This window comes from Chiloscyllium plagiosum, chromosome 24 (genome assembly GCF_004010195.1).
Source record: "Chiloscyllium plagiosum isolate BGI_BamShark_2017 chromosome 24, ASM401019v2, whole genome shotgun sequence".
Classification (NCBI taxonomy): Eukaryota; Metazoa; Chordata; class Chondrichthyes; order Orectolobiformes; family Hemiscylliidae; genus Chiloscyllium; species Chiloscyllium plagiosum.
In genome coordinates, this window is record NC_057733.1 from 48,917,130 (window position 1) to 48,943,071 (window position 25,942).

Here is a 25,942-nt window from a genome sequence, read left to right on the forward strand (position 1 = left end):
ATAAAAAACGGGAAGCTGATTTGCCATGAGCAGATTTTGAGTGAGTGGCACAGATGGGTTTCAGCCCTATGATGCTAAATCATTCACCTTAAATTACAAATTCTAATATGTCAACTCCTGAAACAAACCCATGATATTACACACAACCAAACGTTCCTTGGTGTTTCATACTTCATTTTGACTGACCTTGTGTACAAATTGCTCGACTCTTGTCTGAAGTCCCCAGACTTCGAATTTAACAGTCACCAGTTTATAAGAACACATTATTGGCTTCTGACTTTCCCTCCAGCCTTCTTTCAGCATGCCTCGCTGTGTCTTCTCTGATTTAAAATACCTGAGGTCCTGAAACATAATGAAATGTCACACTGTCTTTATTTCATGTTTTTCAGAACAAATACAATCATTAAAGTTATTGTACAAGGTAACAATTCTGGAAGAAAAAAACATTTTCATTACAAAATTTCACATCGATGCACATAATCCAGAAGGAACACAATCATTTTATACTAACATTTAAATCATGTTTTTTAATTCACAGGCAACAAATACCTCAGAGTTTTACCTCATATGCTTTGCAAATCAATTTTTTAAAGGTTCCTATTTCTTGCTAATCTTTCTTTCAGCATGTCATAATACATCAAAAAAAAAGCTGGGCAGGTAAACATCCCCAGACAAGAATGTACTTCTTAGAAGCTTTTTAAAGACTCATCATCTTAATTTCCTTTCCTTCCAGTTGAGAAGTGCACTTTATAAAGCACTTCTAACATCACAGCTCAGGCAGGAAATTGATGGCACATGGAATTAACAGTTTGAACCCGAATCCTGCTGTTATACTTCAGTGTCTGATGTTCAAAAGCTCTGTACTTCTGTGTCACCTGCAAGATTTTTCTCAAAGTGCACTATTTATTCGTTTCCCTTTACATCTTTGGTATTCCTGAATAGACACTAAAAGCACTCTTTCTCAGACAAAAGAACAGCTAAGTGACCAGAGAGTAAGCTTTTTAACAAAGTTCTCTTCTCAGTGTTACCTCTAGTAATTTTACTTCCAGCTTTTCTTAGTACAGTGTATAGAGAAGTTATTGGCCTCAGATTTTTCGATTGGAGGAACAACTATTGTTGGAAATGCAGCCACAAATGCTAGTCTTGTGATTCAAAGGATGATATGAATGAATGAATAATCATCACATATATCTAGGGAGGCCCAGTGAAAAGTGCATATGGATATGGCATGGAAAAAGGCCATTCAGCCGACTGTTTTGATTAAAGAACTGTTCAATTTTTAGGTAATGCATTCCAGATTGTGAAAGATTCCCCAGCCAAGTGTACTGAGTGATCATGACTGCCTAAAAGAAATCTATGTACGTTTGAAAAAGTGTTTTCAGTTTCATAGACTTCACTTTAATAAACTGAAATTGTACTGGATTGATGACATTATCGTGAGGGACAAATATATTCATTTTTATTGTGTTTTTCATGGCTTCCACAAGGTATAGAATCACAATTAGGCCATTTGGCCCATCAAGCCTGCTCTCCCATTTGATCATGGCTGATGTGTTTTTCAACCTCATTTTCCTTATTTCTTCCCATAAACCTTGATCCCCTTACTATTCAAGAATCTATCTCTTTCTGTCTTAAATACACTCAGTGACTTGGCCTCCATAGCTTTCTGCAACAATGAGGTCTACAAATTAACAACACTGGCTAAAGAAATTTCTCTTCATTATAGTTCTGAAAGGTTGTCCCTTCACTCTGAGGCTGTGCCCTCAGGTCCTCGTCTCTCCTCCTAGTGGAAACATCTCCCCCATGCCTGCTCTATTCAGGCCTCTCAGGATTCTGTCAGTTTCAATCAGATCCCCCTCATCTTTCTAAACTCCATCGAGTACAGACCCAGAATCCTCAATCACTCCTCATATGACAAACCCTTCATCCCTGGGATCACTCTTATGAACCTTCTCTGGAACCTCTCCAAGGCCAGCATATCCTTTCTTAGATTTGGGCCCAAAACTGTTCACAATTTTCCAAATGCAGTCTGATTAGAGCCTTATACAGTGTTAGTGGTACATCCTTGCTCATATATTCTAGCCCTCTTGAAATTAAATCTAACATTGCATATGCATTCCTAACTGCAATTGAACCTGCATGTAAACCTTAAGAGAATCCTGAATTGGGACTCCCAAGTCTCTTTGTGCTTCAACTTCTGAAGCCTTTGCCCATTTAGAAAATAGGCAAAAGTGAGGACTGCAGATGCTGGAAATCAGAATCTGGATTAGAGTGGTGCTGGAAAAGCACAGCAGGTCAGGCAGCATCCAAAGAGTAGGAAAATCATCACGACGTCTTTATTCTTCCTACCAAAGCACATAACCTCAGACATTGTATTCTATCTGCCACTTCTTTGCCCACTTTTCTAGCATGCCTAAGTCCTTCTGCAGCCTCCCTGCTTCCTCAACATTCCCTGTCCCACCACCTATCTTTGTGTTACCTGCAAATTTAGCATCAATTCCCTCAGTCAGCTTTAGCCATCCCATTGTACTGTATGATCAATTAAGTACTTTATGAAGTCATGTTCTTGAAATTGTACTGTGGGCGTGCGTATTCAGCTCATACTCAGATTTTATATTCGTTTCAAGAACATAATTTAATTTCATTCTCAGTCTTTTCATTTTTTCCATCCAGTCTGTGGTCTGAGATACTAACACATCAAAGCAAAGCTAGTCAGTTAATAGCTTTGTAGCTGCAAATATATTGAATGATCTTTAGTTTTAGACTATTTTTTGCAATTAGATTTACTGGATAAATCATTATTTATTTCTGCATTTCATTCTGCATCACATAACAGATGTGATAAAACTGATTCTGAGCTCATTTATAGTTTATCAGATCTTTAGGCACATGTAAATATTAGATCTCAGATGCAAATTGAGCATCATCCATCCTTTTAACATCACAACATTCAATACTTTGGGCGGCACGGTGGCACAGTGGTTAGCAACTGCTGCCTCGCAGCGCCAGGGGACCCGGGTTCAATTCCCGTCTCAGGCGACTCTCTGTGTGGAGTTTGCACATTCTCCCCGTGTCTGTGTGGGTTTCCCCCGGGTGCTCCGGTTTCCTCCCACAGTCCAAAAATGTGCAGGTCAGGTGAATTGGCCATGCTAAATTGCCCTTAGTGTTAGGTGAAGAGGTAAAGGTAGGAGAATGGGTTTGGGTGAGTTACGCTTCGGCGGGTCGGTGTGGACTTGTTGGGCCAAAGGGCCTGTTTCCATACTGTAAGTAATCTAAGCTAATCAGTCACTTTGTCCAGGACACAGACAAATGTGTGAACGTGATTGTCGTTAAGTGCTAACATAAAGGTTATAGTGAAAACTAATGTTTTCCTCAGGCAGAACGATGTGAGCTGTGGTAAGGAATGTGGCTGAATCATCTGAGAAATCCAGTAAGGCAGATCTTGAATGGGCTATTGGGAACAACTCGCTGCATCTTTTAACTAAATTGTGAATATCAAGACGATATTAGGCAGCAGCAAGTTTTCTATTAAGGGGAATTATTGCTTGTTAAAGACCTTACTAACTGAACATCTCACCTCATTAACATGCAACCTCCTGGCCTGGAGATGATATCACACACAGATCCCTCTGCATTTTCCACTCAGGGCACTGAAGAGGTAACTGAGTCTGGCAGATGGATCAAAATCTCTCTGCAGACTCTCCACATCCTCTGCACAGTTTGCCTTTCCACTCAATTTAGTGTCATCAGCAAACGTGATAAATTACACTCAGTCTCATTTTCCAAATTGTTTATATATATCATAAACAGTTGTGGGCCCAACACTGACCCCTGCGGCATCCCATTCACCACAGATCTCCAACCAGAGAAACATCCATTTATCACAACTCTCTGCTTTCTATTGGTTAACCGGTCCTCTGTCCATGCATTCTTATCTTATGGATGAGTCTTTTATGAGGCACCTTATCGAACGCCTTCGGAAATCCAAGTATACAACATCCATCTGTTCCCCTCCATCCACTGTGCTTGTTACATCCTCAAAGAACTCCAGTAACCTCCCTTTTCTGAATCCACACTGCTCTGCCTGATGGAACCCTTTTTATCCAGATGTCTCACTATTTCTTCTTTAATGATAGCCTCCAGCATTTTCCTGACGACAAATGTTAAGTTAACTGACCTATAGTTACCCGCCTTCCACCTATACCCTTTCTTAAACAGTGATATGACATATGCTGTTTTCCAGGTAAAAACAATGACTGCAGATGCTGGAAACCAGATTCTGGATCAGTGGTGCTGGAAGAGCACAGCAATTCAGGCAGCATCCGAGGACAGGCAAAATCGACGTTTCGGGCAAAAGCCCTTCATCAGGAGGGCTTTTGCCCGAAACGTCGATTTTGCCTGTCCTCGGATGCTGCCTGAATTGCTGTGCTCTTCCAGCACCACTGATCCAGAATATGCTGTTTTCCAGTCCAACAGGACCTGCCTGGAGTCCAGTGAATTTTGGTAAATTGCCATTAACACATCTACTCTAACTTCCGCCATTTCTTTCAGCACCCTGGGATGTATTCCATGAGGACCAGGGGATTTATCCACCTTTAGACCTCAGGTTTGCTGAACACTACCCCTTTAGTGATAACAATTGAATTGAGGTTCTCACCTCCCATTGTATCCTCCCATCATATCGTCACTCCCCTAAGAGTTGGATACCTATATGCCTCACTGTGTTCAAATTTTTTTTCACCCTATGATCTACCCGTTCTGCTCGCAAACAGAGCTTTTCACTGTACTTAGGTACACGTGACAATAAATCAAATCAAATCACATGGCTGTAGCAGTTGCAGTACATGAAATAGGTGTGAGATTGACATAGCACTGTTTTGCAAGATGTACTCACTTTCGAATAAAGCCTACTTAGTAGCAAGGCAAGCTACCGGTTTATGTGACCGTGCTAATTGGCATGGCAAGACAAGTCAAGGCAAGGTAGGGCTGCTATGAGCATGCAAATAGGTGCTAAGTGAGTGAGGACTAAAGAGAGCAAGTGAAAAGCCCTTAGATGCAGCCCAGTCTCGTCTACGAATTGCATGCCTTTGTGCAAAGTGTCCTAGTCGCAGTCTTCTGCTGCTAGTTGACAGTATGCCCCACAATGTAAGTCTGTGCTTCTGGAGTGCACAAGAAGTTGGCAGATACCAGATGTCAATGTCTGAGGATGCAGTGTGCATGTGACTGTTGCATATGGATTGTGTCCTGGGCTGCAGTTTGGTTGTAGGCAACATGAATGTTGCTTGAAGCAAGTGGTGAGCTGAATCTGTCAAGGACATGATCTGATTTCCTCGTATGGTTTTCCAGATGTTCAGCTCGCTTGGCAAGTTTTGTCAACTGGGAAGATGTATATTATTAAGCCAAATTGTGCCATTAACCAGGCATTTAATAAAGGTTAATCCCTGCCAATTGGTATCTTGCTACAGCCTAGCGAGAACCTTGCCATGCTGTTTGTGAAAACTATAAAAGTTGGCGAGAATTGCTCCCGATGTCGAGATGAGCCTCACCACACTTGATGCCTGATTCTGCCACACAGCTTGTCATGGCCCTCAAAAATAAAACAAAGAACAGTGGGTGCTGGACACCTGAAACAAGCAAAAACAGAAGGGTCTGTTGCAAAAAGGGCATTAGACTCAAAACGTTAACTCTGATTTCTGTCCACAATGATGCCAGACATGCTCAGTTTCTTCAGTAATTTCTGTGTTTATTTGCCATAGCTCACATTGTTCAGACCTCTGTACAATTCTGCCAATAGTCTACTTAATTCCCAAGGCTGTCACAGTCACAGACAGAAGAAATCTAACAGGCTTTCAGTTTCCTTTGGCTGAACATTCCATATCTCTGTGTTGAAAACCAAGGGAATGTGAATAGGAGAACTGGAGGAAGCATAGTTTCTGGGCTGCTACTACAGTCAGTGTCAAAGTTATCAACACAAGATAGGAACAAGTTATTTGAGTTACTTTTGTGATGGTGCAGGAATGTGCCATATAAGGAGACCATGAAGACAGGAAGCAAAGATGTTCACAAATAACAGGAAGAAAACAGTTGAAGCAAATAGCCACCTAATTTAAGCTCCATGAAGACTAATCTTGTAATAGGCTCATTTTCTGGTTTATTTAACAGTATTACATATACAGCACAAAATAAACAAATTCTGCAATTATTTTTACATATATTGTAAACATAATGGTATTCCAATAAATCAAATCAAATCACATGGCTGTAGCAGTTGCAGTACATGAAATAGGTGTGAGATTGACATAGCACTGTTTTGCAAGATGTACTCACTTTCGAATAAAGCCTACTTAGCAGCAAGGAAAGCTACCGGTTTATGTGACCGTGCTAATTGGCATGGCAAGACAAGTCAAGGCAAGGTAGGGCTGCTATGAGCATGCAAATAGGTGCTAAGTGAGTGAGGACTAAAGAGAGCAAGTGAAAAGCCCTTAGATGCAGCCCAGTCTCGTCTACGAATTGCATGCCTTTGTGCAAAGTGTCCTAGTCGCAGTCTTCTGCTGCTAGTTGACAGTATGCCCCACAATGTAAGTCTGTGCTTCTGGAAGTTCCAACCATCATCTGAATGTCAGCATTCAGAATCAAGATATTTTAAAATCTCAGAACTTCTTTCCAACAACTAGTTAGGTTGATGACCAAGTATTAATTGGTTTATTAGGTTCCTGATGAAGGGCTCTGGCCCAAAACGTCGATTCTCCTGCTCCTCAGCTGCTGCCTGATCTGCTGTGCTTTTCCAGCAACACACTCTCAACTCTGATATTCAGCATCTTCAGACCTCACTGTCTCCCATTAATGGTTTATACCTAATCCTTTTATTAAAAAGCAGTACAATATTTGTGGTCCTCCTGTACCAAGTCTGAATCAAAAGAGGATTGATAAATGATGGTTGGAACCTCCGCTATTTCATTTGCTGCTTCTTTTAATGGCCTGATGGTAATGGGTTCAATGGCATGAGAGGATGGTTAGATTCTCTCTTGTTGAATATGGTCATTGTGTGTCTTGTATGACATGAAGATCACTTACCACCATTCAATTCAAACCTGAATATTGTCCAAATCTTGCTGCAAATGAACAAGGACAGCTTCAACATCTGCAGAGTTGTAAACACTCCTGAATATTCTGCAATCCTCAGCTAATATCCCCAGTTTCAACCTTATAATAGAGATGGCCATTGGTGAAGTCCCAGCTGAGGACTGTTGGACCCAGTCCACTACCCCCTGAGGACTGAGATGGTTGACCTCCAACAACCACAAGCATCTTCCTTTCTATAATGTATGTCTGCCAACAATGGAAAATCCCTCCCTTTGCATGCATATACACGCAAACACATGGGCAGAGGACTACTGAGAGGTTACATTTTTAGGTTACTGAATCTGTTCTTAATCTGTCTCATGCTGGTGTTGGACTGAGGTGTACAAAGTTAAAAATCACACAACACCAGGTTATAGTCCAATAGGTTTATTTGGAAGGAGTTCTGCTCCTTCATCAGGTAGTTGTGAAGTATAAGATTGTAAGACACAGAATGTATAGCAAAGGTTTACAGTGTGATGTAACTGAAATGATACATTGAAAAAGACCTGGATTGTTAACTCTCTCATCTTTTAGAATGACCATGTTAGTTTCAGTTCTTTCATATGTAAATCCCAGACCATTTTAAAAAAAAAGTTACATCCTCAAGTTCACAATATTAGCCTGGGCGTCTTAATTACTGGTCCAGAATCTGTAAAGCAAGTTTTCTTGACCGTGACAACTAAATAGGAAATAAAATACCTTCTGTAAGGACAACAGTAATACAGTCAATTAATCAACTAGTAGCAATATGTTACTACCAGGAAAATGTTTCATGCAGTGTTGCTGACTTTTAAGCTGAAACGTAACTTAGCTCTTGGATCAGTGAAATATTCAACTTGAGTACAGTGCGAAAGATTTGAATTATTGAAACTGAAGAGGAACTTACACAAACAAAATTGCACTGGGGTACTATGGGTTTAAAAATTGTTTAGAGCATCCAATTTAATTCTGTATACTGTTGGCCAAACATATACTGAACAAATTTGTTACCAATTTATTAGAGATGAAAAATGTCAGCTTGATTCACAATATATTAGTGGAAGCTAGCAGAAAGGGAAAGGGCAGCATTAATCTGTGAATGCTGTGTTGTCAACTTTAATTACTGAAGGCACGGATTGCTCAGACAGGACATCTTCTGTCAAAGAATCCATTCAACATTAGCTCTCAGAGATTAATTGGACTGACCTAAATTTGATTTGTATACTCAAAACAGCAGACTATTCAATATGTGCATGAAATTATACAGAAAACAACAATTGAATTCATCTACCATCTTTCCAAAAATAAGATACGCAAATGCACTGTACCAAAGGTGAATAACAGACATCAAACAGCCAAAGGAGAAGAGTCAAGAAGGAATGGTTGAATAGATCAACTCTGATGAGGCTTTTGAAAGAGGAGTTTTTTTTATTTGCTCTTGCGATGAAAACATCATTGCCATGGCTAGTCTATTTTGCCTATCAGGAACCATCCTTGTGAAGATGTTACCATTATGGCAATGTGGTTTCAAGTCAGGATGGTCAGCAATTTGTCAGGGAAACTTGCTGACGATGTTTATCTTTGCATCTACTGCTCTTATTCTTTGAAGGGTAAGTTATGAAGTTTGGAAAATGCTGTTTAAAGTGATTTGGTGAGTTGCTGCATGTACCTTATATACGACGAATTCTGTTACCACTGAATGTCAGTCGTGAAAGGAATAAATATTCATGGTGTTAGACAGGTTGCCAATCAAGCAAGCTGCTTTGTCCTGGATGGTGCTGAATCTTTTCAGCACTGATGAAGATGCATACATTCAGGCAAGTGGAGAGTATTTGATCACACTGCTTGTGCTTTGTAGACAGTGGACAAACGTTGGGAAGTTGGGAGATGATTTATTTGTCATGGAATTCCCAGTTTCTGATTTTCTCATAATCACAGTCTGGCTGGTCCAGTTCGATAGAAAAGCAAGCTGGAAAAGTCACATTGAGAATCCAAGAGTGTGGGGAAAAGTTGTGGGTGGGGTGAATGGTACTGTGGAGGCCAGAAGTGAAGAGTGAGAGGTATATAATGATACATCTGATTGTGAGGTCAGAATTGGCTAGGCTGTACAGACTTAGAAGATTAAAAAATTCTTACATGGCAAATAATGAGGAAGTCAAAGAAGAGTTGTGAACTACCATTAACTCAATGTATTTTTAACATTATTTCAGCCTTTGTTTTGTACTATACAGAATTAATGAGTCTTCAAAATTTCACAACAACAAATTAGAGAAATTGTTAATTGAACCCTCTTTGTACAGTGTACATAATGCTGTGTGTGAAGGTGAGAGTAATAATGGTTTCTCTCCATCAGGGCTAACAGGTTTTCTTGCACGATTGGCTCAAACTCTCCTCATTAACTACCTATCATATCCGATGCTGGGTTGATTTTCCCACTCACCACAGCTGCCATTTATTGGGTATCCTGGCATCTCTAGTACTGATGCCCATGCTAAAAGGCCGTTATACCTGGTCAAGTGCGAGCATATACATCCAACCCTCCCACAATACCAACCCTGCCTGGCCTCTGCACATCCCACTCACTCACCCAGGACACATCACATTTCCCTACCTATACCAGCACTAACAGCTGTGCCAAGCATTTTCACTTCACTCAATCCCTCCATTTATTTTACATCAGGAGGAAAAAAGCCAACAATAGGGTAGAAAGAGTTAAGACAGATGGTCAGGTGCCTAACAGAACAGGATTCCCCATCCTGACCACCCAAGTGGCAGACTGATCTGGATTGATAATGGATGCTGCCCTAGACTTACTGTGCCAGGGCCCCTGATTCAGGACTACTCCATTTACACTTGAGACATGGGCTTCTGCTTGCCTCAAGTGCAGTGTGTTTGCTTCAAGTGCAGTGTGTTTGCTGGCACATGATGCATCTATGAGATTGCTGTAACATTGACAGCAACATGTCCACTCCATTGACTGATGACTGCCGACAAGCATGACAAGTTGCTTGGCTTTGTGTCTGTACTAAACTGAGAGGCAAAAAAAAACAAACGCCAGCAATTCCTGTGAAACTTTAAAATGCAGTTGAGAGGGCATAGCACTGAAATGGATGGCAATGCAGAAATGCTGTGAGAATTCAGGAAGGTACAAACTTGATGTAGGCTCTTGAGTATGAAGAGAGCAAATGAAGGTCCTTGAAATGCAGCTTGATCCAGTCCCTGACCTGTGTGCCTGGCCCTGTGTGGAGTAAACTTGCAGCAGTATTACAAAATGCATCTTTAAAATGCAGAAGTATACTGTAAATGGATTGAACATGTGCTACAATCAAAGAGGCTGGCACATGTTGGATGCCAATGTCTATGGACATGGAGTGCATGCGACTGTGGCTTTTAGAGAGTGCCCTGAGCTGTAAGTATCATGTATCCAAAATGAACAAGTTGCCAGGTACCAGCACAAACGTTCATGTCAGGAATTCTTGGTATCTAGTTTCTATCCTCTGGCTGGGAAAATGGGAGCCTGCATATTAATGAGGTGAGATCAGGTAGTAACAAAGGTGGTGAGAGCAGTAATAAGCCTTTCTCTGCTCAGTACTGAGAAATTCATCTCAACACCCAGAAATCCCTTGCTTGAAATCTTGCAATTTGCTCAAATTTCTCACTATCGCACACATCAGGGAGGGCCTGGGAAGATTCCACTCTATGAAATGCAACCTATTCCACAAATTGACACTTGAAAGAAAACAGCCAGTTCAAATAATTTGTCAAGTATAGAAATGCTAGTAAAGCCGCTTGTTCAATTTGATTAAACAGACGGTCATTACTTGAAAAATTAGATTAAATAAGCAGATTGCACATGCTTATAGTATAAATGAATTTTATAGCACAGAAACAGGCCATTTGATTTACAGGATATTTCTTTCTGAAGCATGAATAATTAATTGGATTTCACGATTAAAAAGTGGACGTGAGTTCAAAAAGATCTTAGAAGATTGAAGCTGATCTATAAAACCTACATGGAGTAGAATCGTTTTTGGACAATTTTCTCATGGAAGACTCACACACCTATTTACTTGCCAGAAAGACTATCATTCAATGTTCATGATTTGATATTTTGATTAGTTGTTTGAAGTAAATATAAAATTATTTCAATCAGAGGTGACAACTCAAGGGTAAAGTACAGTGAATGTTAAAAAAACGGGAATCACACAGCATCCCACCTAACAAGCAATTATAGCAATTATTGTGATTTTAAGCTTGTTGAGTTTATTGTTATTATTGATTATTTTTGATCATTTTAATTGTCACAGTGAATGCTGGTGATACAATGAGGGCACATTAAGGAACTGCCTGAAGGAGACATTAGTATTTGATCCCACCATTTGAGCAAGTTGGAAGTAAAAAGCGTACAAGTGTGATAATATAATTATCTATCTTGGGGTTCCCATTGTCAGTGAAAACATAAGCTGACCTGATAGCTGTTATTTCAGGTGAAACTGCACTGCTGTACAGTTAAGTCTGCAGTAGTGCAGCTGGGAGGGTTACCAAATGGATTTGGGTATCAGACATGCTGATGATCCATGATTTCCTTCACTGACTTGGATACAATATCTGAAGTGCAGTATTCGGATGAACGTTCCCCCACTGTGTTAATTTAATTTGCTTGTATTGTTAAAATTCTTAATTCCTCTGAACCAAGTGATTCACATTGGAGAAAGGGACAAAACAGCAGGATAGTTAGCTTTGTCTCTTCTCCTGGACTTGATAGCAGTCAGATAAACAGGATGAACAGTGTAGGTTGGCATAAGCCTCAAAACATTATGTGAAGTAGGTGAAAATAGAAAGAAAATAATTTACAAAAATGAAATGAAATAAATAACACAGCTCATCCATGCTGTCAGTGCTGTTTTTTTACGAATCAACCTGTCAGCAATGTTATTACACATCTCTGGAGCAGATAGGACTTGAACCCAGGTCTTCTGGCTCAGAGGTAGGGACATTGCCACTGCACCATAACAGCATTCATCAGTGTTTTATATCGTGGATTTACATAGTTACAAGGTGTGTTTAATCACAAAACATAAGACAGTCACAAATAAAGAGCAAATTGTCTACATATTCAAACAGTTCATCAGTTTTGTTAATTAACAAGGGAATCGCTGAAATTTAATGGAATATGCTCAAACACTGGATGATAGCAACAAAAATGTTCAAATGGGTATTGTGTGGGTATTGTGTTGGTCATGAATTATCAACACTTCGGTGCCTTTTAATGAACAAAGCTGTTGTGTGTCATATTAACTGAGGACTGAATGGGAGCTGGTCTGAATTCTAATTCAAATCAAAGTTATGCAAACTTATAAAAATAATTTCCAATTCCTATTTAAGTTACTCTATTCATAATAAGAACTTCGATTCAGATTCATTGTGTTATGATTCCGGCTGATATTACTACTGGATAAATCAGAATCTAGAACATAATCTGGCTGGATTGATCACATTTTGTTATTTTGTAATTTAACATGGTGGACTTTCACTGAAACATAAGCATACCAGACTTTTAACAATAACACAAAAAAGAAACAGAAATAAACCACACTAAGCTCACTAAATATAACACTCATTAATATACAAGGTAAAACAAAATGGCATCTACTCCCCAGTCCCATCACATTACAGATACGCAAACAGCCACAGAAATTCCATCCCAAGCTGTGAATTGGACTGAACCATACTTTCCCAGTTCTGGTCCTTTGAGCTGACAGGCCTTTCTTTTGACCATCCACACAAATAAGAGCTTAAATTGTTGTGATTTTAATAATCTGTGGAGTTCTAACCAAATACTCCTGGTCTGTAAGTTTCACAAAGTAAGTTATTTCCTCTTTCAAGGTAACTTATTTCCTTAACTGTTCTGAACAATCTCTTTCCAGAGAGACTCGCTTCTGACCACAGTCACATTTCCTTTAACTTTTTAAATCCATTCACAGGATGGGGGCGATGTTGGTTTGACCACATTTATTGCACATCCAAAATTGCCTAGAGGGCAGTTTTTAGAATCAAGCACATTCCTGTGAGCTTGAAGTCACATATAGACTAGACCAGGCCATGATGACAGATTTGCCTCCCTAAAGGATATTAGAGAGCCAGATAAGTTCTTATAACAATTGACATTGTTGCCATTAGGCTAGCTAAACTGCCCAAAAGCTTTTAGACTAAATGAAAAAAAATGCTCATACTAGACTCTGCTAAGATCACGGCTCTGTTTTTTCCCTGGACATAAACATCCACAGTGTAAACAAGCTTCTATTAACACTCCAAGAGGTATATTCTGGTTTAAAATCATGATTCCTAGTTAATCTCAAACCCCTTTACAAAAAGAGACCAATATCCATATTTTAAAATCCAAACTCTAAAGAAAAATGATATTGATAAATATATCTTTAATGCATCTTAAGTACATCTTTCACCACCACTGGAAAATGAAATAATAAATAAGAATGATAACATTTTCTAAAATGTATTTAATCCAAGCAGTACACAGATTGGGCAATGTTTAAAAAAACCTTTGATTTGAGGTATAACTCCATTGAAGGGGAAACTTAACTAACATCGAAAATGTCATTCCAGATAAAATTTAAAGAATTCAATATCAAGTATGGGCTTTAATACAATGTAGCGAATGCGGAAGAATGGAAAAATTAGAGATTTGGTGTGGATCCTTTGTTAAGCTTTGAAAAAAATTCAAATTGCATATAAAACACAATTAAATCTTGGAGTAACAAACTATGATTTAAAATACTGTACAAATCAATGGAATTTGGACAACATCACAAAGTGACTCTACCACCTGATGAAAATTAAAAGCTGAAATATCAGAATGATGAGTTACCCCTATATTCAATAATCCATGTGAATTAATGCAGGGACACCAGGCTGGTTTATTAGTTCAATGGTTGTTCTTTACTCAGATCAGTTGACACACTGGCAGAAAGATTAATGCGTTTACTAAGTAAAGCAGAATCACAAATCTGTAAAGAATCAGTTCATGGTTTTGTTATACAGTGCGCAGGAGAGATCTTCTCTTGCAAAAAGCTGAAGTGATATTCTTGGCCTGTTGCTTTACCACTTTAATTAATGGAAAATACGAATTGGAAAGGATAACTGTTGCATTGTTGTACGTTTCCCTAAGCAACAGAAATAAGAGGCCCAAGATTATTTCTGACAAAAATCTGCGAGAAGACAGTAGTGTTTGACTGTCATGGAGAGACACTGGCTGGAGTCTCATAAAGAAGACATATCTGAGTAATAGTCAGCTGAGCTGTTCCCAGTGGGTGATTATAGACTGACTGTTGCAGTTTGCTATGATTAGGGAAGGCCTTGCCTTGATTGATGTGAAAAAGAACAATACAGACATATAAGTGATTGTCTTCACATGAAATATTCAAGAAGGCCCAAGGAACATCAGCATTAGAGTTACAAATAACCCAATCTTACATTACATGCAACATAATTATTTAGTAACCAATGGGAACACATGGAATATAGTCAGAAAGTGCTAAAAATACTCACAGGCTGCCTAGCATACTGAGCACTTCCAACATTTTCCATTTATATTTCAGATTTCCAACATAAATTGTAACACTTATTTTGCAGCCAAAAAAGGGTCAATTGGTCATTTAATAGAAAAAGAGGTCTCAAAATCTTTCTGATGATGGTCACCTTTTCAAATGGATTAGCAATCACAGATCACTCCTGTCTAAATTATGATGTTATTGACTACTCCAAAGATGAAAGTACTTCATGTGAACCATTTCAGTTATGCATTTAAGAAATAAGGCATTCACAAGTTGATATTAGTGAAATGGGTGTGTTTGCTTCTCAATACAGAGTCTGAATATGAGTGAGAGAGAAGCAGCCAGGGATGGGCAGGATCTTGCAGACAACAGGACCATATACTGAGAACAGGAGCCTAGAGAAAGCAGGAGGCTGGAGAGAAGAAGAGCAAGGAAGAACAGAGAGAAAGAATAGAGAGCACAGAGAGTGCAGAAGCATAGGGTGCAAGGGGTGATTCAGAGCAGTCCACTCTATTTGCTTTTCTTGACCACTGCACCCTTTTCTAAGTTGTAAACACACAGGCCAGCCTATGTTATGAACTCCTCGAAGATGTCCATGAAATCCTATTTTGAGAACCAGTGATTTCAACGATGCATATATGTTTTGGTATCGGGTTGTACAGACCCTGAAAGTAATCAGCTTCAGTACCTTGGTTCAATTGGGGAAGACATGTATTTGTCCTTGAAATAACTCTACAGAGACCAGTATCTTGTCACCATGTCACCCATTATTTACATCTTGAAAGTCCTTTACACTGATCCAGCTCTCTCAGAGCCAGCTATCAGAGTGAACAGGATGTCTGACCCTCCTGTTCTTATCTGTCAGCGAGGGCTTCCTAATTGGACCAGATTAATAGCCCCAATCAGGCAACTCATATTCTATGAGGTCCACCTGGCTGAGCTTGTTACAATCACCACATCTCTCTCCCTCTGAGTCCAGAGGCAGGCTGTTTCTTTTTGTAGCTCCCCCTGGGGCATTTTAGCACCAGGTCAGGATCCTCCAACTCTGCCTCTGATAAGGGTGGCATGTAACATACAGTAGGTCACCTCTTGTGCCTGGAGCATCTCAGAAGTAATTAATTCTCTTCCTCAGGCAGCAAAGGCATTGAGGCAGTGACATCCACCGTGTCCATCTCAGATTCCAGGATAGCTTCAATACTTGATGGAGAGGTAGATTCCATGGTTTTCGTAACAGTTGGAAAGGCTGTTGAGATGCCTGGCACGTTTTGCTCTTGCAGTGTTTGCGAGTTTGCAGCTTTCACATATCTTTGTTTAGGACTATAGTACCTGCCTGAACTTTATATGTCACTAGACCTGACCTTGTGTTGACTATGCCTCTTACCCATGTAGGGCTATTCCCGTGGTTCCTACACTAAACTTCGTCCCTTGTAGTAAACTATCTCTCTTTCGCTTAGTGGAGTCTTGTGTTTGGCATTGGCGCTCCTGATGCTGTTTCACCCTCCCCCCATAGGTCTGGGAAGATCAGATTTAACCTGGTGCGGAGTCTTTTTCCCATTAGCTGGAGCTATCTGTGTAGTTGCATGAGTAATGGTCTTATAATTAAATAGGAACTGGGACAGTTTGGTATCAATGAAGCTGCAGGCTATTTCTTTAAGCCTGCCTTCAAAATTTGGACTGCTCTTTCTGCCAGATTATTGGGTGATAGATGGTACGGAGCTGCCTTTATAAGTCGAATACCATTTGACTTTAGGAAACACTCAAATTCTCTGCTGGTAAATGATGGCTCGTTATCTGTGACCAACACTTCTGGGAGTCCTGTATTGCTAAAGATGTACACAGTCTTTCTATTGTCATCTCCATGTTTGACGAACGAACTCTAAGCACATCCAGACACTTTGAGTGGGTGTCTACAATGACGAAGAACATTCAGTCCATGAAAGGACCTGCATAGTTGATATGTAATCAAATCCAGGTTCTACCTATGAATGTGGGGAAGCTGCTTGTGGTAACGTTTGTCCTGGTTGGTACTGGTGGTATATCTGCCAGCTGGAGGTGGTTCAATGCATCCTCATTTGCTACTCGGCCTCCCGGATGGATTTCCAACTTGTAATTATATCTACTTAGTATTTGAGCCCACTGCTCAATTCAGCCTATGGACAACATTGTTTGTCCTCTTTAAGGAGACCTGACAGGGGCTTGTTTTTACAAGTTATCATCTGTAAAGTTATTGGTGAAACTTCCTGACTCCAAATATGGCTGCCAGACCTTCCTTCTCTATCTGGGCGTGTTTGCACTCTGTATTAGTCAAAGTCCTGGATGCATACACTATTGGACGTTCCTCTCCATTGGACCACCTATGAGCTAATGCAACACCAATGCCATGCGAGGAGGCATTGCATGTTAATGCCAGATCTAACTTGGGATCCTAGTGTGCCAATACCTTAGAGAATGACAGCTATTTCTTCACTTCCCTGAAAGCTATGGCTCAGCTAGGGACCATTTCCAAGGCTGACCCTTTTTTAAGAGTTGATACAAAGCTGCCAGGAAGGAGGCCAGGTGATGTACAAACTTTCTGTAATAATTCTCCAGCCCAAGGAAAGACCGAAACTTTGGTACAGATGTGGGAGACAGGGCACCTTTGATCGCCCTCACTTTAATTTCCAACAGATATAATCTGAACTTGTCAACTCTGTAGCTCAAGTGAGTCACTTGGGATGCCTGGAATACACATTTTTCCCTTCTAAGGCATTTGTCCTATTGGGAAAATGTCTATGGACTATATCCAAGTTCTTTAAGTGCTCCTTACTTGTCTTCCCTGTTATTAGCATGTCATCTAGGTAAATGCTGACTTGGGGTAGACCTTGTAAAATGTTTTCCAATGTCCACTGAAAAATTGTACAGGCTGCTGATACCCCAAATGGCAGTCTTGCATATTTGTACAAGCCCTTATGGGTAGTAATTGTAGCGTACTCTGGCAATTGCAAATACACATGTCTCATGTTCTGGTTTACGAAGACAGAGCCCTGTGCCAGCTTTGCATATAAATCCTCTATGAGAAGGATTGGGTATTTATCCAGCTGCAAAAAGCAATTTACCATTTATTTAAAATCCCCACAAAAGGTGAACTGACCCATCATGCTTCACAATCAGTAAGAGCAGTGCTGCCCATTCTGCAAACTGTGGTGGTTTGAGATTCCTTTGCTTTCCAGCCTCCTGATTTATGCCCCTACTTTTGCCTGTAATGGCACTGGCGGACCTTGTAGAACTATGGAATTGCTTCATGATTAACATGCAAGATGGCCTTGACTCCTTTGATAGTACCGAGACCTTCCTGAAAATCTTCTGGGTATTTAATTAGGATTTTACTAAGGCAGCCATTTTCTAATCGAAAAATGTCGAGCCAATCAAGGTGGATCTTTCTCAACCAATTTCAGCCCATCAAGGTTAGATTAAGCTTTTTACTAGAATCAGTGGTAACTGAAACAGTTACTTCTCATAATAGACCGGAACCAAAGATGTACACTTTATTGGTAAAGATTCCCCAGTATGGGTTTCAGTCTAGCTGAGGTCTTGCGCAAACTTAAACATTGGAGTCCAAAGCGAATTTTGTTAAAGATTAGTTGTACCATCATTGAAATGGCTGAGTGGGTATTGACCTCCGTCAGAACTGGGTAACCACTTAACCATTTGTTTATTTGGAAATTGCTAAGCAATTTAACTGTTCCAAACCAGATGTAGGTAAACATTCCAGGGTGTGCATTCTCCTAGGTACTGGCCTATGAGTACTCCAGCTTAATTTAGGTCTAGTGGAACTCGTTTGCTGTCTTGAGTCCGCGTACCAGCAACAACTACAGTGGCTTGCCAGCTCGTATCCTGAAGAAAAATTTTAACTTTTTGGCCGAGACCTGACTTTGTTTTGCAATTTTGATGTGAGTTGACCTGGAGTTCCCCTGTTCAAGATATGGTCTGAATGAGGCATTGGAAGTGCCTTCACTCAAGTGGTGTTCCCAAGCTCAGTCGGACTGGTGACGGTATTCACTTCCACCAGAATATCCTCTAACTCATATACTCCACCAAGTCACCCTTTCTTTACATGTGAGAAGTCCTTGAAACTGATCCAGCTCTCTTAGCCAGCTCTGAGTGACAGGATGTCTGAAACTCCTGTTTCCATCTGTCAGCTAGGGGTCTCCGATTAGACTAGGTTAACAGCCCCAATCAGGGAACTCATATTCTACAATGTCCACGTCATTACAATCAGTACAGTCCTCTTATAGGAGGAAATCAGCTAGTATTACTGTTATTATTGAACAGCCTGTATGGAAGGAAATATGTTTATTTGCTGCTCATAGGTTTAGTTGTGACATTATTATGGTCGAAAATAGATTTAGTGTAACAAAATTGGCCCCACCTCAGGGACAAGGTAATGCAAGAGTCCCAGCAATCACCAATTTTAATATATAGATATATAGATACATCATTTTATTTTCCTTTACCTTTGGCTTGTGCACAAATAGGAGTACTGGGGAGTATTGGTACATTTTCTCAAGTGGGTTGTGCCAAAAATATGTACTTATGAAAGATAAAAGTGAATCACTTACTGAATAAAATGACTGACAGGATTTCAATTTGCTTATACAACTTCAATCTCTTTTGTAATATATTTTTAATTTCTCCTCAGGCCCATTGCTCTATTATTTTATTTCTTTACAGATTAGAAAGCCTTTCTTGCTTTACACTCAGCTAAATCACTACCATAAAAAAGTCTGATTTGGTTAATGCAGTTCTCAGTAGAATGCAGCAAAGAAAGGTTGCATGATAAAGTAGAAGGGAATATTATCTACACCTTTCCAAGACAAAAATGCAAATCCCATCATATCATTTTATCAGGTCGCACAGTCTCAGATGTGCAATAGTGAATCCAATAAAGATCTCATTTACCTCAGAGACTTTGTAATAACGATCAGGAATTTCATCATAAGCAATATCAATGAAACACACATCCCTTTCGATGTCTTTTGCCTCAGAATCAAAGATCTGTAACAAGAACATAACTATGTAAAATGAGAGAACAGAATATATTTGGTCAATGATCAATATGCAGAATGCAAAGGACACCTCCAAGTAAGTGAGAAGGTAGCAACTCAATCATGGAATTGCAATTGGTCAGAACAAATAGGAAGTGTCACCAAATTTATAAAAAACTGAAGGCATGTATACACAATGAATAGTGTTGAACCCAATGGGGGCAGTGAGCGAATTATGTCTAATGATGATAGCTGATTCAATACTTAAGATTCAATGATCATGCAGGAATTAACTACATTATGAATGAACCACAAATGATGAACATCTTTAACATTAGCTTTTCTTATTCATTGCTTCTAGGTTTGAAAGATTTGAACTAGAATACAACATTTAAAGCAACAGTAGGTTGGCAATCACGAGTTCACTTTACCTCAAGTGAAAAGCATTTAATACCACCCAGAGGGTTATATACAATATGTGACCATGAGGATTATATTCTAATTTACAAGGGAGTTAAGTAATTCTAGTAATGAGGCAAATTAGGTAATTCCATACTGGCGGTGTAGATTTCCTTTTGTATGTGTGAAAATGGGAGTGCATTTATTTTGCTGTACAAAATACATGAAATAGCACTTGAACTATATCGCATAATTTTGAAAATTAAGTTTCTGTGGCTACAAAGCAAAGCAGAGAAATGTTTTCTGTTAAAGCTTATGAAAAGTGTGAACCATATAATTCAAAGGTGATGACATGATTGCCAGTGATCAATTAGACACATTACCATGGACCAATCACGTGCAGAATATAATGTTGACATGGCTACTGTGGAACAATGAGAAGTCTGCACATGGATAAACATAAATATTTTTAAATGGCGTTTCTGGGGCAGTCGTTTCCCCAATATGTTGCTGTGTTGTGTGTATTATAAAATAAATGCAAACTTCCTTACATCATGCACAGCAAGCATCCATAAATCATTGCAACACTAGAAAGGGTTCAGGAAAGATTTACAAGGATGTTGCCAGGGTTGGAGGGTTTGAGGATAGGAAGAGGCTGAATAGGCTGGGGCTATTTTCCCTGGAGCATTGGAGGCTGAGGGCTGTCCTTATAGCACTTTATAAATCACAAGGGGCATAGATTGGATGTATAGCCAAAGTCATTTTCCTAGGATTGGGGAATCCAGAACTAGAAGGCATAGGTTTAAGGTGAGAGGGGGAAAAAATTAAAAGGGATCTGAAGACCGACCTTTTCACACAGAGGATGATGCAGATACAATTACAAAATTTAAAGGCATCCTGGTGAGAACTTTAGGAAGGGTATAGAGGGAAATGGGCCAAATGTTGGCAAATGGGACAAGATTAGTTTAGGATATCTGGACGGTGGCTGCTGAGTTGGACCGAAGGTTCTGTTTCTGTGCTGTACAGCTCTATGACTTCTATTATATAAAAACTCAAAATAGTGTTTACCAAAGAAAAAGATGTTAACTGACAGTCACCATTAGATGGAGTGTGAGAGCCATGTAAGGGGAAAAGCAGCAACAGCATTCTGATTTAATCTATCCTAACTTGCTTTCTACTCATAACTGTCTTTCATACTTTTAGTCTTTGAGCGGATCTTGAAAATGTTATTCACTGTTTTATAGCTGAAATGGACAGATCCATTGGTGTGGCTCTGCGTACTTTGCTGAGGATCAGCAACGACAAGAGATGGTTAAAAGTAGGAAAGTCTTCTCCTTCCACATCCCTTACGTTCCTATAGGACGTTACATTTTACCACTCCGTGGCATAGCAAGTGAAGCAAAGTTTAACTGAGACAGTTATTTGAATTGAATACTTAGATTAAAGAAAGGGGATAGAAATACTTCAGAAAAGTACATCAATCCTTGCTATGGACAGCAGGAGATAGTTTGTTCTGATTTAATCCTTCAAAATGTGACAAGAATGATTTGGAGGTCAAGTTAGAGAACAATTCCATAAATGTCAGCACTGTTCATTGTTGACAATGCAGGAATTAGGATGGGTGATCATAATTTCTTTGTGAAATGAGCTGAGTTTGAAAAAAATCAAGGATTGGCTAATTCTATTATAAATACCACAAATGGGAATGTACTATTATTTGGTTGTGTTGAAAGATGAATGTAACATACTTTTCCTAGTGATAAGCAGTATATAAAATATCAAGGACTGATATTCTATTTCTTGGGTGGGATATTTCTTTTGCTTTACAGTCTAGATTTAATGGGTGAGCACGCAGTCATTAATTCCACTGTGGTCGTGGAAACCTAAATTTAAGCACATAAGACTACTGTAGCATTTATTTTCAAACCATCGTGATGTCGACCCTGTATTTCACATTGTCCCCTCATCACTAATTCTTCATTCAATTGCACTTAACACTGACGACACTGTTATGTTTCCATTCTGAAAGCAGGTATGGAAGTAAAAGAACAAATAGTGTTAGGAAACTGATTGTTTTGCTACTCAGTCACCAGTGATACAAAAGGTCAGAAGAAGAACTGGCTAGATGTTGTACCAATTGTTGTATACACTTATATAACAATATGGCTCTGCATCAACCTCTCTCAACTGCCCCTAGATTAGTTCACTATACAGTTCTTTTCTTCATCTTTGCTAGCCTTGCAGTAACCTGGCATGGAACATTAAACACCAATGTCATACTCAGACAGCTTTCAGGTTGGAGTCACTGGCCACTGTGAATTAACTAGAAGTGGTAAAACTCATTTAGTTTGGATCCTAACACATCTTTTGAGTGGGAGAATCGATGCTTCTGACATAGCCCTTCATCAGGAATGTGAGGGGTGGTGGGAAGGGGGCTGAGAGATAAATAGGAGGATGGGGATAATGTTGGGTGGAAGGTACTGGGAAAGTGATAGGTAGATGGAGGTGGGGGGTGATGGTGATAGGTTGAAGCGGATAGGGGGAAAAGGAAGATGGACAGGTAGGACTGTTCATGAGAGGAGTACCGAGTTGGAGGGTTGGATCTGGGATGAGGAGGGGGTAGGGGTGATGAGGAAACCGGTGAAATCGACATTGATGCATTTGGTTGGAGGGCCCCAAGGCAGAAGATGAGACGATCTTCCTCCAGGTATCAGGTTGCTTGGATTTGGCAATGGAGGAGGCAAAGGACTTAATGTTCTTATGTTCTATGCATGTTCTTGGCAGAATGTGAGGGGGAGTTGCAAGTATGGCTGACCACTCATCATCATCATCATCAGCACAGCAGCCATAAAATCATGCTGATTATGGTACATGGCTAACATTCCCTCACATACACAATCCGATTCTCTCATCCTACTCCCTGTCTAACCACCAGGCCACACTGTTTTTATCAGCTGCATTCTGACTAATACCCTCCCTAATTCACTGCTACCCTGTTCCCAAAATCCATTGGACACCCACATCTTGTCATTGACCATTAGGGGAGCATCAAAGGCAAGCATGCATTTAGACACTTCCAAACATGAACCTTCATTGTCAACTACCAAAGGTAAACATAAATAAATGAGTAGAAGCTGCAATTCTAACCTCACCTAATCTATCCTATCAACACCCTTTCTCCTCAGGCACTTCAAAGCCAACCGCACGGAACCTGCACCCCGCCCCCGCCAGCTTTGATGAAGTCTCACCTAGACTTGAATTGATAGTTTGCTCTCTCTCCACAGATGATGCCTGACCTGCTGCGATTTCCAGATTTTTTTTGTTTTCAAATTGAAGTATTTCATCACCTTCTTAACTTCTGCTATGTAGTTGGCGACAAGCTTTGGAGAGTCAAGAGGTGAGTTATTTGCTGCAGTATTCTGAACCTTTGAACTACTTTGTAGCGACAGTATTTGTATAATCAGTCCAGTTCAGTTTCTGGTCAATGATAACCCCCAGGAGTTGCTAGTGGTGATTCTGTGATAGTTATGTTGTTTTAATGTCATGGGGCAATGATTATATTATGTCTTGTTGGAGATGGTAATTGTCTGGCACAGGCGTGGTGAAAATGCTACTTGGTGTTTATCAGCTGAAACCTGAATATTGTCCAGGTTTTGCTACACTTGGACATTGACTGCTTTAGTATCTGAGAATGTAAACAAAAAGGTTAGCAAAGACAAATGTGGGTCCATTTCTAGCACAGACAGAGGAGTGTGCAGGGGAGAAAAGAGAAGAAAAACTGAACAAGTATTTTGTACCTGTCATCATAGTAGAAGATACATTAGATCTTGTTAGGAAACCAAGGGATATATGTAAGTGAGGTGCTCAAAAAATTAATAAAGATGTAGGATCAAAATACTAATGGATTTGGAGATTGCTAAATCCCTTGAACCAGACGAGCTACATCTCAGAACATTGAAGGAAGTGACTATGGCGATAATGGATGCATTAGTAGTTATCTTTCAACATTTTATAGATTATGGAAAGGATCCTACTCACTGGAACGTAACAAAAGTAGCCCTACTATTCAAGAAAAGAGGGAGAAATAAAATGGAAAACCACAAATTTGTTAGCTTGATGCCAGGAGTAAGGAAATTGCTTGAATATATTATAAAGGGTATAACTGGACACTGAGAAAACAAAAATGATATGATTGGGCAGAATTTATGAAAGGCAAATCATGTTTGATAAATTTGTTAGTTTTTTTTAGGATGCTACTTGTAGCATAAATAAAGGAGAGCAGCCAGTAAATATGATAGTTTTGTAATTTCAGACGCCTTTCACCAAAATCCCATCCAGGAGGTTAGTAAACAAAGTTGGAGCACATGGGATTGGGTTGATACACTGATTGAGAATTGGTTAACAGACAGAATACAGAGAACAAGAATAAACATGTCATTTACGGTAAGGCAGGCAGTTCTTAGGGGGTTATCATAAGGAGCAGTGTTTGGGCAACAGCTGTTCACAATCTATATAAGTGATTTGGATGTTGAAAATTTGCTGATGACACAAAATTAAGTGGAAAGCATGAGTTGTGAGGATGATGCAAAAAAGATTTCAAGGGAATTTACAGAGGCTATATGAATGAGCAATAACATTGCAGATGAAATATAATATGAATAGTGTGAAGTTATTTATTTTGACAAAAAAACAGGAAAGCAAATAAATTGAGAGGGACTGGGAAGTGCTGCTATCCAAAGGGCGTCTTTTCATGAGTCACTGTAAGTGAGAACACAGGTCCAACATATAATTAAGAAGGCAAATGATATGTTGACTTTGACTGCAAAGGGATTTGAGTACACGGATAACGCTGTTTTGCTGCAATTATACATAGCCTTGGTGAGACCAACATGGAGTAACATGTACAGTTTTGGCTGCCTTATCCAAGGAAGGAGAAACATGTCGCAGAGCGAGTATGCAGAGGCTCATATAGTCTCTGGAGTGGCATTGTCTTATGAGGAACCTACTCCTGTTTCTATCATCTGTGTTTCTACATATTGAAGAAACTGCTCTCATTTCCTGCACTCAAACATTTAGTACACATTCTGCATTCTGGCTGAATCCATACACAATCTTCTTGAGAGTTCTGTCTCACTCCGGAAAATCAAAGTTGACTGTTTTAAACAGTGATGACAAACTTGAAATGTTTGAAATATTTCCATTCAAGGAAGAATCTAAAACAGAGGGGGCACATGGTGGAACAGGCTCAAGGAGCTGAACAGACCTTTCCTGGTTCTTATGTTCTAAATTACTGTAAAATGTTAAATACTTACATTGTCATTTGAACCATTGTTATCTTCATATTTTGTTTCTATATGAATGAAGAACTTAGGTAAAAATGAGCACTGAAAAACAAAATTAAATGAATTAATCACCATTTTGTTTGTATGCATGGCAGGACAAATGTGGAAACATAAATAGGCAGTTGGCTGAAAATTCCCTCATGTGTGAAAAAAACGCTAAAGTCATAATAGCTCTATAGTTCTCCAAAGAAATAGATTTCTCTCAGACTTCCTTTCATCTTCTGCTAAGATTATGATGGACAATGAAGAAATCTATAGAAACCCAACTATACTGATTATGTTCAGTGATTTGGTATCTGTAAGTTTTTATATTTAAAGATTTACAAACGATATAAAATCAATTTCTTTGAATATCATTATCATTCCTTATCCACCTGACTTGCACTTCTGCATCTCAGGCAGCAGGTGCATGCCCTTGCTCAAAGAGCAGAACGCCCTTAGATGATGCCATTGTTCTTGACAGCCAGCCCTCTGGGGACAGAGGGACCACTCTCTCAAGACTTTA

General features: G+C 39.6%; 1 protein-coding gene across 3 annotated transcripts in view; it reads right to left on the reverse strand.

Annotated features, from left to right (window-relative positions):
* LOC122562276 (cytoplasmic phosphatidylinositol transfer protein 1-like) overlaps positions 1-25,942 on the reverse strand; it is a 287,598-nt gene that overhangs the window by 21,322 nt on the left and 240,334 nt on the right. For all 3 annotated transcript variants that reach the window (XM_043715061.1, XM_043715062.1, XM_043715063.1), the window contains exons 6-8: positions 25,408-25,479; positions 19,611-19,706; positions 187-342 (exon numbers count right to left, since the gene is read on the reverse strand). In XM_043715061.1, coding sequence (XP_043570996.1) covers positions 187-342; positions 19,611-19,706; positions 25,408-25,479 — 324 coding nt within the window. The remainder of the gene's footprint in view (positions 1-186; positions 343-19,610; positions 19,707-25,407; positions 25,480-25,942) is intronic.